The sequence below is a fragment of the Lynx rufus genome, unplaced genomic scaffold (genome assembly GCF_022079265.1).
Source record: "Lynx rufus isolate CCGP_SWC_20201006 ecotype Redwood Valley unplaced genomic scaffold, mLynRuf1.p SCAF_2, whole genome shotgun sequence".
Taxonomy (NCBI): Eukaryota; Metazoa; Chordata; class Mammalia; order Carnivora; family Felidae; genus Lynx; species Lynx rufus.
Genome location: NW_025814834.1, coordinates 26698894 through 26712662, shown reverse-complemented (window position 1 = coordinate 26712662; position 13769 = coordinate 26698894). Strand labels below are relative to the sequence as shown.

Here is a 13769-nt window from a genome sequence, read left to right as displayed (position 1 = left end):
TAATAGATAAAATGCCAGTTTGATGTGGCTAGAGGCCTGTTGGTACTGAAAGTTGGCTAACATCATAATGTACTTCAGCAAGAGCAACCTATCTGAAGCCAAGATAATGTCATTGAAAAGCACAAGATAATGTCATTGAAAAGCACAGTTATTTCATTGCCTATTGGAGGATAGGCAACATTTTTACTGCCAGGACCTCTGCTAAATGACCTCTATTCATGCAATTTCTCACAACAAGCTTTTGACAAAAACGGACCTGCCATTATCTCTGGCCAAACAGAAATATTGTATGCTGTTAAGTAGGGATAGACCCGTGTACTTTGGCCCTGCACCAATCAAAAGATATGTTAGGTTTTCTATTACAAACTAAATATACATTTGGATATATGTAGAAGCCAGAACTGTGAGCACCTAGGTGGTGTTTTATGTCATAAGAATGGATAGTATGACTCAAGGAGAGAGGTTTGGTAAAACAGGAATGCCATGATATAAAAGATAGGGAGCTATTTACATGAAATATTTAATTCAAGGCAAAGAACCAAGAGACAGTACAAGAGGCAATCTTCACTCCTGCATTATAGGGTTGACTGCAAGCATCTCCAGATTCTTGGTTAGATAGAGTTACTGCCCTAAGGGAATCCAGTGTTTCATTTGCCTAACCCAGCAGTATATATAGCAGGATAATAAGTTCTGCAAATTCTTTCCTTCTCTCCTCCCTCCCCATGTCTCTATGTCCCTCTCTCTCCCCCATCTCTGCCCTCAGCTCTCTGCCTACATCTCTTCAACTCTCTTTCTCAATGGGAAAATCTCTTGTGTTGTCACTGGGAAAGGACCATAGGAATTTTTTTTTGACCAAGAGATTATCATCTGCTAATGCAGCAAAGACTATATTAAAGGAACTGTTTGTTTTATGCTCAGTGCAAATTCATTTTTTAACACCAGCAGGGATTAGAGAAATTCAGATAGTAATGCATAAATGACTCAAGTTCAGTTCTAAATATTGGTTTTATACTTAAAATAGACAGTTTGATCCTTTCCCAAGCATTTCTTAATGTTATCTATAAAATAATAAGAGGAAAGAAATATGTGCAGGTAGATACGCTCTTATCTGTCATACAAACAACCTGGAAAGTAAAGAATTTTCTGCATGGCACATTTGTGAGAAAGAGATAAACGGAAGAAGGCACGGGCTGTTTAAAATGATTTCTTTAAGACATGCGCGTTCACACACAATTTCCTCAAGTACGATGTTCAGTCTGGAGAGAAGACAATAACCGTTTCTTGATAATGAAGGGTTGACATGGAGAAGATGGATTGAATTCAGGCTTCCAGATTAAGCCAAAAGGAAGAAACTGAGGGAATTTGGGGACCTAATATGAGGAGAGCTTCTCAGAGTTTAGACCTCCAAAGGTGGAGGGAGCTGTCTTATGTAGTAGTGAATTCCCCAACCATGGTGCTAATCAGACGAAGTCATTGTAGAGCGACCCAGGTGTTAGAGAGACAGTGGCTTGGCTGTGATTCCTAAACCAGAGTGCCTGTCAGAATCACTAGGAGCTCTTAAAATATAAGTCCTGACAATCATTTGCCTTGTCTCTTTTGGAGTAATCAAAGAGAAATTTCTCCTTATTAGAATGTTATTGTCAATGCATGAGAAAAAGAGTGACACAACATTGTTATTGCACTACTTCTAATGAATTAGTGGATCTATGCAGTGATGCCTAGTGATGCCTAGGATCTATGCAGCTGACATCATAGAGACTGACTAGCAGGAATCATGTGTCTCCTGATGAAAATGCCCATCACCTGTGAAATATGCTTTCCAGAAAATCAAAAGCTAATCTAGTCTAACCCCTAGTCTAACCACAAATGGAATTAAATTTGGAAGCAGTGGGATAGATTAAATGATAGCATGGAGAGTCTATCAGCAAAATCTAGAGTGTGGAAAACACTACAGGACAAGCAGCTGATTTCCTCAAGAAATAAATTACAAGAGAATCAAACAAGAGCAGAAGACGAAAAACCTACAAATTAAAGGAAACTCAAGAGAAATACCAACCCATTGAATGTATGGGTCTTATTTTATTCTTATTTGTTTTTTTAAGAAGTTTATTTAAGAATCATGAAATAGGGGCACCTGGGTGGCTCAGTCGGTTAAGCGTCCAACTTCAGCTCAGGTCATGATCTCGCAGTTTGTGAGCTTAAGCCCCACGTCAGGCTCTGTGCTGACAGCTCAGAGCCTGGAGCCTGCTTCAGATTCTACGTCTTCCTCTCTCTTTGTCCCTCCCCCACTCACTCACTGTCTCCTCCAAGATAAAAATAAATGTTAAAAAAAAAAAAAAAGAATCATGAAATAATGTGGGAATTTTGAAAACTGACAGGATAGCTTTCTTTTCATAGTAATTATTTTTAACTTGGTAGCTGTCATAATTGTATTGTGGTTTTTGTTTTTTTTTTGAGTCCTTAACCTTAGAGACACACACTGAAATATCTGTACTGATAAAATGATTTGATGCTTGGGATTCACTTCAAAGTAGTTTGGAGTAGGGGGAAGGGGAGTGATTGGGGGTATAAATTAAACAGGAGTGATTGTGAATTGAACACTGTTAAATCTGGGTGATGGGAACATGAGGGGCTCATTATATACTTGCCTCTCTACCTTTGTATATGTTGAAAATTTTCAAAATTAAAGTAAAAAAATAGACAGATTTCTGGGCCCAATCCTTGGATATTCTTATTCATTAAATCTAGAGTGGGGCCTGAGAAATGAAATCTTTTATTTCTACTTTAGGCTGTATTTATCAAAGAGGATCCAGTCAGGGGTCCAACTTATGGACCTCACTGCCCAAGAGCTATTAAGAGATCTTTCAGAAAAAAAAAAAGAAAGAAAAGAAAAGATCTCTTTTAACCATGAGATTGAGGATTATATCTTCAGGGCTTTTCCAAGGTAAATTTGCTTCAAAAAAAAAATAGAAAAGAAAAAAAAAGGGAGAAGAAAAACTTGGGGTGCCTGGTTGGCTCAGTTGGTAGAATGTGCAACTCTTGATCTCAGGGTTGTGAGTTTTAGCCCCACATTGGGTGTAGAGATTGTTTACAAATAAAGTCTTAATTTGGCTCAGGTCATGATCTTATGGTTCGTGAGTTCAAGCCCCGCATCAGGTTCTGTGCTGGCAGCTGGGAGCCTGGAGCCTGCTTCGGATTCTGTGCCTCCTTCTCTCTCTGCCCCTCCCCTACTTGCACTCTGTCTCTCTTTCTCTCTCAAAAATAATTAAACATTAAAAAGAAAGAAAAAAATATAAAAGCTGATTTCTGATGTCCCTTTACTTGGAATCTCCTCTTCTCCTTTAGTAATAGTTCTGAAAACCCTTAGCACATGCATGCGTCCTGATGGTACCATGTATACATGCACTCTTAGACAACATGAGGCCTCTCTATTCCCCTTTTCCATCAGAATCCCCCTGTCCTGAATTCTGCTTCCACAGCATACTTTGGATGTCTGGCTAGACATATGCTGATTGAAACAAAAGATTCAAATAATTGGTAAGAGTGGCTTAATTACCCTTTACTTAAAGAAACTTGTTTTCAAAGGAACTTCTAGTACCTTAAAGAATATGGACATTTCAGTCACTGTGATAGGAGTCCTGGATATATACTTTAAAATATAAGTTTTTTTTTCCCCTGGAAAAAAAGTGAGGTTCAAATCCTATAACGTAGATGCAAGATATTACCATGAATGAGTATGCTTTGCCTCTTAATATCATCTTCTACACATTCTGCATCTACTCAATGTATTTGATAGCGAAGCACTGTAAAAGTTTAAAGTGCTGTCTCATTTTTTTTAAGATTTCAAACAATTTCTATATCCAACGAGGGGCTCAAACCTTCAACCCTGAGATCAGGAGTCGCATGTTCCACAACTGAGCCAGCCAGGCACCCCTAAAATGCTTTCTTTATAAAAGAACCCCCATGCACTGTTGGTGGGAATGCAAACTGGTGAAGCCACTGTGGAAAACAGTGTGAAGTTTCCTCAAAACATTAAAAATAGAATTACCATATGATCCAGTAACTCCACTACTGGGTATTTACCCAAAGAAAATGAAAATACTAATTCAAAAAGGTAAATGCACCCTGTTTGTTGCAGCATTATTTACAATAGCCAGGATATGGAAGCAACTCAAGAATCCAATCCATCCATAGATGAATGAATGGACAAAGAAAATGTGGAATATATATATATATATATATATATATATATATATATATAGGAATGGAATGGAATATTACCCAGTCACAGAAAAGAATGAAATCTTGCCATTTGCAACAGCATGGATGGAGCTAAAGGGTATACTGCTAAGTGGAATAAGGGAAAGACTGATTCCATGACATCTCACTCATGTGTGGAATTTAAGAAACAGAACAAAGGAACAAAGAAAAAAGAGGCAAACAAGAAACAGACTCTTCACTATAGAGAACAAACTAGAGGTTGCCAGAGGGGAGGTAGGTGGGGGGAATGGGTGAAACAGGTGAAGGGGATTAAGAGTACACTAACAATGAGCACTGGGTAGTGTATAGAATCATTGAATCACTCTATTGTACACCTGAAACTAGCATAACACTGTTATCTATACTGTAATAAAAAAACTAAAGTTAAATAAAATGAAACATTTGACTAAAAATAAATAAAATGCTTTCTTCTTCATATAAAATTAAATTCAGGGGCACGTGGGTGGCTCAGTTGGTTAAGTATTTGACTCTCAATTTCAGCTCAGGTTATAGTTTCAGGGTTCATGTGATCTAGCCCCATGTTGGGCTCTGCACTGACAGTGCAGAGCCTGCTTGGGATTCTCTCTCTGGTCCTCCCCTCCCCTCTCTCTCTTTCTCTCTCTCTCAAAATAAATAAATAAACTTAAATAAATTCAATTGGCTTTTTAAATGCCATGTATACCATTATATTTGTATTATTTACAAGTTGGAAACCCATGTTTATTTTTGAAATTTATTTAGTTAAACACACTTGCCCAATCAGTCCTGTTGGTCAGCTCACCTTCAGAAATTCTGTACTTAGGACATAGAGCATGGACCTGTGTCTGGTGACAGACCCTGGGCTACACTTGGAGGAAGTACATTCCCTTGGTGTGCTTGGGTGGCTCAGTTGGTCAAGTTTCTGACTCTTGATTTCACCTCAGGTCATGATCTCACAGTTTGTGAGATCGGGCCCCATTTTGGGCTCTGCTCTGGCAGCATGGAGCCTGCTGGGGATTCTCTCTCTCCCTCTCTCCTCTGTTCCTCCCGAGGTTGCTCGCTCTCTCTCTCTGTCAAAATAAATAAATAAAACATTAAATATATATATATATATATATATATATATATATATGCCTTTGACCTTAACTATGGGCAGCAAAGGAGCTATGGAGCCATGAAGTTTATTTGAGCCCTTGATATTAGTGATTTTATTGTACATTTAAAGTTTAAGTTTTGTTTTTTACCCATATTTGTGTATATACGTACCTTTCACATATATGCATGTAGGTATGTATTTGTGTATGTGTGTATCCTCACATACATATACATGCATACATATTCTCTAGATATGTTTGGCCTGTCCTTAATCTCTCTGGGTTTTAATTTACTCATCAGATGCTATTCACATTTACCCTCTGGAATATTCTATGATTCTTTGCTAATATATATGTGCAGGTATCAATGTATTGGTCATGCAAGAAGACCTAAGGGATAGAAGGTAGAGGGAAGAATGTTTTTAGTTCAGGGGGTTGGTATGCTGAAAGAAGGCTGATTAACATGGTGCTATACGGGGAAATCCCCATTGTGGCATTCTACGCTTATTCTTTTAAAAAAAAATGCAGGTTGGCAGAAATTGCACACTCCCTTCTGAAGCTGGCACCATACGACACCCAGACAATGGAGAGCCGTGGGCTTCGGCGCTACATCATGGAGATGCTACCCATTACCGATTGGACAGCCGAGGCAGTGAGGCCAGCCCTTATCCTCATTTTAAAGAGACTGGATAGAATGTTCAACAAAATTCATAAGATGCCTACTTTGAGGTGAGAAGGCCTCCTGGTCAACCGTTGATATTGCGGATTCAAAGTTGGGGGTTACCGTCTTTTAAGATGGCAGCACAATCTGGAGTTATATGAATGACTTGAAAGTTTTCTGTTGGCATACGTGCATAGCTAACCAGGTATATGGATGCATGACTAGCAGGGTCTACATTTTGAAGAAATCACATATTCTTTAAAATTATATGTGTTCATCTTGAAAGTTCTGTTCATTTCTTAGCTATCATGTTCCTCATCTGACAAACATAAGAAATTCAGTGAGTATCCTTCAATTTCTTTTGAAATAAAGCAGAGTATGCCTTATAAATAAAACCACTGAGGAGAAAAGAAAAATTAATTTGATGTTCAAAAAATACTGTCTTTAGCATAGTAGTTTAGTTACCAGTTTAGAGAAAGGCAAATCTTAATAATAAGCAGCCACATAGGAGCTGGAAAGAATCCCAGGATTAATAACAAATACCTAAGTTTCACCTTTTCATATAATTCAGGGTGATACTAAATTAACACAATTACCCCTTGATCTCTGTTCAGTAACCTGCATTATTCACTGATAACCTTTCTATGCAAGGAACCAGACTACCTGGAGATCTGAGTCCAGTTTGGAAACCTGTAGACAGACAGTTCAATTGATTAAATGTTGATAAACCTACTAACTCAGAAATTTCAAGTTTGATTTCATGAGAGCATTTTCGGTCCCTTTAATATTAACCACAAATCAATGCAACTCTTGTCCAAGAATTTGTAGCACTTAGCATTCAATTTGTCAGAACTTTTCCAGGTTTTAGCCTGTGCTCTTTTATTCATTTGTGTAGCCATCAGGAGCTGTTGGATTTATAAAAAAGAAATTGAAAGATTTCATTCCAGCAGTTGATATTTTGTTCCTATATTTCTTTATAACATGATGACGAATGCCTATATGTTATTTCAAGGTTATTTATTTCAGTGGCATGGAAATGTCTGTGTCCTTACAGCACACCTATGTTTTTAGTGGTCCCAGTGGAACATTTGTGCCCTTTGGTAAATGGCCACAGTCTTATAATTCTTACAAGCGTGTGTCAAAATAAGTTCTTTTTCTTAAAAAACTTTGTATGTTAAGATATTAAACATCTCCATAGCTGACTCATTTGTCATATAATCAAGCCCATTATAGAGAACATCATGCTTCTTAAAAGTAGATTTCTGAATTAATGCATAGATTGGCCAATTATAGGCAATTTATTTGGGGTACAGCCTCAGAATTTGAGGTTGCCTTGGATTTAATTTTTTTAGGTGATCTCAGTTCAACAAGGGAAATGTTGATTGAACCTGACCTTGTAGGTTACTTGAGAATCAGGCATATCAATATATCCTCACTTATGAACATTTTCATTTCATCATTATAGATATTCTACGTTGGTTGGAAATATAAACTTAGAAATTGTTTGCAGGACGATATTTGGAAATAGTGTTGAGATCAGTAAAACCCAACCTGTTTATTTGGGGGCCACAGAGATGGCTTTTTTTGGCACGAAGACAATTACAGACTGGATTGACTTTATTACAGAAAATCCCATGTCCATTTAATTGTGTTTAGATTTATACCACTTATAGGACCATAGAAAGTAGCCAAAAAATATCATTCCTTAGGAGGCCAAGAAAGAATGCTTTTTTAAATGGACGATTATCTTCTAATGTCATGTTTTTGGCAGGAGTTAACCCATATAAATCTAATTAGTTGTATCCTGGTGTAAAAGCTGATGAGATCAATTGTAGTCTGATAAATAGATTTCAGAAATGCAGCCTGTGGTCAGATTAGTTCTGTTGGATGTAATGGCCCCTATGCTGGGTTTCCTAAAATTGTAGTCTTATGCCCTCTCTCAAAGCTAAAACCAGGGAACTTAAAATGCAACCCATTCATCATCTCTGTTTTTTCTTCAATAGATTTTGTCTCATTAGTCGAGTGGGGCAGGAGTGCCTCTGCTACGTTTTCAGTATCTTCTTCCCTTCCCAGTGTGCTCTGTGCTTTTGGAACAACATGGGTAAACTTCATCCCGTGTGAAGCACTTTGTTGTCTCAGACACCTGTCCTGTCTTAGATGGTGTCAGAATCACTGTCTCATTCACTTGTTTCAGACTGACTCCAGAAGGGAGCCACGCTGCTAATGGCTCCTATATTGTATTCCAGGCGACAGGTTGAGTGGGAGCCTGCCAGCAATTTGATTGAAGGGGTTTGTTTGACACTTCAGAGGCAGCCAATCATATCCTTCCTGCCTCACCTTAGGTCACTGATCAATGTCTGTGTCAATCTGGTGAGTAGCCAAGTGGCAATCTTATGAAACTTTGCAAAATTTAACTAACTCTGCTATTGACTTCTCTGAATTGAAGATTTACAGGTCAACCACTTTGTGCCCCTACCTACCCATGAAAACAGACGGCTCAGGTGACATTGAAAACAGTGAGGTACATCTCAAGGTGGTGCGTGGGGAGATTAGGGGCCCATCCCTACACAGGTGGGATTTTGGTGTGCTGCTTCCCACGCACTACTTTGACAATTTGCCTCTTTAAGTTGCGCTGAGAGTTGAGGGCTGCCAGTTGGAGAGTGGGGTGGTGGAGACCGCACAATTGGCTAGACGTTGAGGTAGTCTGGGGTGGGGGAGTTTAAAATGCAAAGAGATTTTTTTTTTCTTTTTTAGTGCAAAATGATGCTATGAGTTGACCAGTCTAGGATTTATGGGAAGAAAAAAAATTTTTTTTACCATGGATGTAATATCTAGAGTCTGGTCCTCACAAGGTTTTGTACAATGTGGAAACCATGTTAGAGCATTTCATTGAGTAGGATCTGCTGCTTAACTAGTTGAGCAATAAGTCTATAGCTGGAATGCCTAGTGCAAATAGAGCTATGCCATCATCATTGTTGTCAATATCTGCTCCATCAAAGAATGCGGACTGCATTCCTTTGAATTCACCAGTAAGTATGTCCAATCTCCTGATTAGAATAGTTTTTGGTTCATCTCTCATTATTTACATAGTTAGCTACCAACAACATTCTGCAAAACCTTGGCTGAATCCAGTGTCACGTTCGATCTGACTCTAGACATTACATGCCTTCGGAAGAAGGCAGCAAGAACAGATTGAAAGTAACATGCCCAACCTTCAAATTATTATTATCATCATTATTATTATTATTTTATTATTACTGAATGAGACTCCCTTACTACGGTTGCATGAAATTGCAATAGTCAAGGCTGGTCATGTGCTCTGTTTGTATTTCAGGTGATGGGAGTGGTAGGACCTTCCAGTGTTGCTGATGGATTACCCCTTCTTCATCTCAGCCCTTATCTCTCACCACCTCTGCCCTTCAGCACAGCTGTTGTCCGGCTTGTAGCATTGCAGATACAGGTGTGACTGCCTTACCTGTTTGTCACGCTCATTAAGTTGCTGGTTGAGGCACCAGATCATGGTGTTCTCTCTATTTTTTCTGCAAAGGCTGGGCAAAATCTGTGAAACAAAAGTGTAAACATCTCCAAACTTTTATGCGTTTGGAGCTTCAGTCCTGAGCTTGGCCCTAAGTTGTGCTTCTGTAATTCTTCTCGAGATCTCAAAAATAGCAGAGTCATTCAGTGCTGCCACAATCTCAAGAACCACTTAAGTCATTTCCAATGTGTGCAAAACCTTAGGAAAATAATAGTTCACAGATAATCAGCCCACAATTGTTAATTAAAAGACACAGTAATATTCAAAGTCTGGTTTTAAATTATTCACAGAAAGAATTGCAATATAAAATTCTTTCAAATGTTATTACTAGACTTTGAATATCTTAATTTACTTTAATGATTGTGGGTTGAATACTGTGGGTTTCTTTTTTTTTTTTTTTACTCTCCCAGTTATTTTATTTCTTAAAATAATATTCCCAAGGCAAAAAGTGCAGAATGCCAATTCCCCTGCCTCTTTCTGTGTGTCACCTGATTTTAGAGAATGGTAGATCATCAGTAAGCTCTGTGACTGATGGGAAATACACACTTGATGTAAATGGATAATGACCCATCCATTGTCTGACAACTATACTTGATGGTCCATCATCCAGAGAATGGGTGATGGTACAAAAGAAATTAAGCAAGAGGTTTGGCTACCATGCAGAAGGGAAACAATGATCCCTAAAGTGATACATCTTTATAACCTGTGTACAGAGATCATATATTTCTTTCTATATTGCCTATTCCTTTCTGTTTTGGAGAAAGCCTTATGCAGAGGTCAGAGGACTTCTAAATAACTTCTAGGTGAACAGGTGGCAAGCTATCATTTATTCCTTCTCTTCTATCTCTAAAATATTTATTGGTGGACACATGGAGAAAATGAATGGGGATGTGCAGTTGTTTTTTGTGCCAGACCATAAGTATTACAATTTTGCATTTAATATTCAAGATGTTACTGTTTTTTAGGTATATAACTCTCAGTTATGTCAAGCAAATGGTAAAGTATCAGCTTTGAGTAAATCTTGTACACTGTGCAATTGAACTCATAGTTTCCAGGAGCAGCCAACAGGGAATCACCGTCTTCACCGTGCTGTATAAAAACAAACATACCAAATGGGTGTGGGGTCAATTAATCTTTTTTTCTATTATTGCTGCACAGGCTTTAAAAGAAGATTTTCCTTTAAGCCATGTGATCTCCCCATTCACCAATCAAGAGCGAAGGGAGGGGATGCTTTTAAATCTACTCATCCCATTTGTGCTCACAGTAGGATCTGGAAGCAAAGGTCTGATTAATTTAACTAAAGGAAATTTATCACTGTTGTACTTTCTTTAGTGGCAGACTGTTATTTCTTACTCTTTTTCCCATGAAGGCCATCACTGAAGTCCATCTGAATGATTTAAACAGGGTTGCCTTAGGAAATAGAGTTTTCCTTTCTTTTCAGTTTAGCTACCCTGGGTCAAGAGTTTCTCTGCTCCACTTCATGGAAGATGTGTCCTGTTTAAAATCACTTGAGTACAGCAAAAATCGGGAGAACATTGTTTCCATTAAGAAGATGGTATTAATTGAAATGCAGTGTGGTGTGAATTGACAAGTGAATGGACTTTATAATCTCCTGCCATTAGGGTTAGCGTAAACCCCGCCATTGCCATTAAATCCAATATACTTTCATTATTCTTCCTTCTTGGGGTGTTTTTCTTTTAGGGAAAGTTTATCTCAAATGTAAAGACAATACGTTATGAGTATTTGAGCAGAAAGAAAGAAAGCAGATCGCAATGGTAAGCGGGAGATTTGGCTAAGAACACAAGCCCTTGGGTGCTGACTATGGAGAAAACACCCAGTATCAGGGATGCTGTTTTTGTCCAGAGGAGAAGCTGTACTTGGTGGGGAAACACCCGAGTTTCTAGGGTATTCTAGTCTGGCATTGGAAAGAGAGCTGAATTTTACTGTGTCTAATGTGGGAAGTCTACCTTGTGATTTGCTTTTCTTTCCACTTCCCTGTTTCGAACTCTGTCCCTTAGATAGCCCGTGGCTGGAACAGCCCGAGGTACAGCTGCTCCTGCAGACAGTCATTAATGTGCTCCTGCCACCACGGATCATCAGCACGTCCAGGAGCAAGAACTTCATGTTGGAGAGCTCCCCTGCCCACTGCTCCACCCCTGGGGATGCCAGCAAAGACTTGCGCAGGGAAGGGCTGGCAGAGTCCACAAGCCAAGCAGCATACTTGGGTAGGTCCTATCCCTATGCCCGCCCCCCCCCCCCATATACACACACACTTGTATATATACACATACACACAAGAATATATATATATGTTTGTGTGTGTATATATATATGTATATATGTATGTTTGTGTATATACATGTGTAATGTAAATACTTACTGAGTTATGTTACACCCTGACTCAAAAAGTATTTTAAAAGACCTCAGTCCAGAGGTATTTAAAGAAGCCACTTCAGCAAGCAGGAAGCATCACCCTTGCAAAAGAGTCTGTAAACATACGCCAGAAAACAAAGTAGTTTCCTATCTGTGGTGCCTAAATTACTTGGTTGTTTTTCTAACAGCATCTGGACATGTAAGGAAAGCATCTGTAGTAAGAATTTCTCCTTGCTGGTTAAGTGTGAGATCACTAATGAGGTTACCTATGGTAGCTGCTATCAGATGTAGGCTACGTCTAATACACAGAGACACTGAGTCGCATGGCTCATGGGACTCACTAGTGTGTCGTCTATGTGAACGGAGCCCCTAGATTGGGGCAGTCCACATCCTGCGCAGTAAGACATGGTGGCCTTACAGGACATTATGCTCCCTACTAGCTAGTTTTCTTCCCTTACTATAATAGCATCTCTAAATCTCTATCTTAATTTTCATTCTGGTGAGGCCAGTCAACTGGTTCTCCCCCATAGGCTTGCCAGTTTCCTTCTGGCTTCCACTGCTACTTTTCTGTCACCCCATCCCTGCCTTTAACTTGGTCCTGCCTCATGGAACACTGGAGCCCCCCTCCTTGGCCCTGAATGCACTAAGCTGGGGAAAAGCCCCACTCCTGCCATAGCACTGAGAATAAGGAGCACTGGCAGCAGAACATCTCAAAAGGAGCAAGTTGAGAAAATCATGCCTAACATTTTTCAATTTATCAAAGTAGAGCTTCATGTGGGGGGTATAAGATGAACCATACACACCGGTAAAAACAGGTCCTTGGAGTTTGGAATGTGTGAGGAGTTTGGACTATATCATAAGGGGAGATCTTGGGGTGCCTGGCTGGCTCAGTCAGTAGAGCATGTGACTCTTGATCTCAGGTTGTGAGTTTGAGCCCCACATTGGGCATAGAGATTCCTTAAAAAAAAAATAAACAAATAAGTATTTGAAAATTATGTGATTGACAATGAGAATGAAAAGGAAAAAAGGAAACAAGCATGCATGTGCACAGGACCTACCCATATGGGGCTTGGTTGCCAAAGCCGTGAGAATGTGGGGTTCAGATAAAATCTAGACTCTGGAACAAAGCCGTGCATAAGGTTTGGGATTGCACAGAGGAGGAGGGAGACGGTGGGCTTTAACACACAAGGCAAGGATAGGAGAAAACACTTGATGGGTAATTATTTTCAATTCACTCTGCCTTCTGCCTTTTTATTTTTATTTTTTTTTCAACGTTTATTTATTTTTGGGACAGAGAGAGACAGAGCATGAACGGGCAAGGGGCAGAGAGAGAGAGGGAGACACAGAATCGGAAACAGGCTCCAGGCTCTGAGCCATCAGCCCAGAGCCCGACGCGGGGCTCGAACTCACGGACCGCGAGATCGTGACCTGGCTGAAGTCAGACGCTTAACCGACTGCGCCACCCAGGCGCCCCTGCCTTCTGCCTTTTTAATGAAGGTGGATTCTTTGGTTACTTGGCCAGGCCACTGGGCCTCTGTTTCAAATCGATTTTTGCATTTATTTTGGGCACTTACTCTGCACTAAGCAGTATTTTCTATACTTTGAATCCTCACAACAACTCTAAGAAGTATAAATGTTCTTCTCATTTTAGGAGTGAAGAGGCAAGGGCCCAGAAAGGTTGAGTAACTTACCTAAAGTCACACAGTTAATAAGCAGCAGAGCCAAATTTCAAATCCAAGCCTCCTGGCACCAGAGTCCCTGCTCCTGAGCCCTTTGCTATCCTGCTTATGTACTGGGCTGAAAGAGGTGAAGGTGGGAAGCGGAATGGCAGAAACACAAAGAAGGCTAATAGGCACATAGCAGTAGA

At 39.6% G+C, this 13769-nt stretch overlaps 1 protein-coding gene across 3 annotated transcripts in view; it reads left to right on the top strand.

Moving 5' to 3' along the window:
• UNC80 (unc-80 homolog, NALCN channel complex subunit) overlaps window positions 1-13769 on the top strand; it is a 222632-nt gene that overhangs the window by 188857 nt on the left and 20006 nt on the right. For all 3 annotated transcript variants that reach the window (XM_047085057.1, XM_047085055.1, XM_047085056.1), the window contains 5 exons: window positions 5862-6062; window positions 8241-8364; window positions 9329-9454; window positions 10688-10811; window positions 11548-11754. In XM_047085057.1, the coding sequence (XP_046941013.1) occupies window positions 5862-6062; window positions 8241-8364; window positions 9329-9454; window positions 10688-10811; window positions 11548-11754 (782 nt within the window). The remainder of the gene's footprint in view (window positions 1-5861; window positions 6063-8240; window positions 8365-9328; window positions 9455-10687; window positions 10812-11547; window positions 11755-13769) is intronic.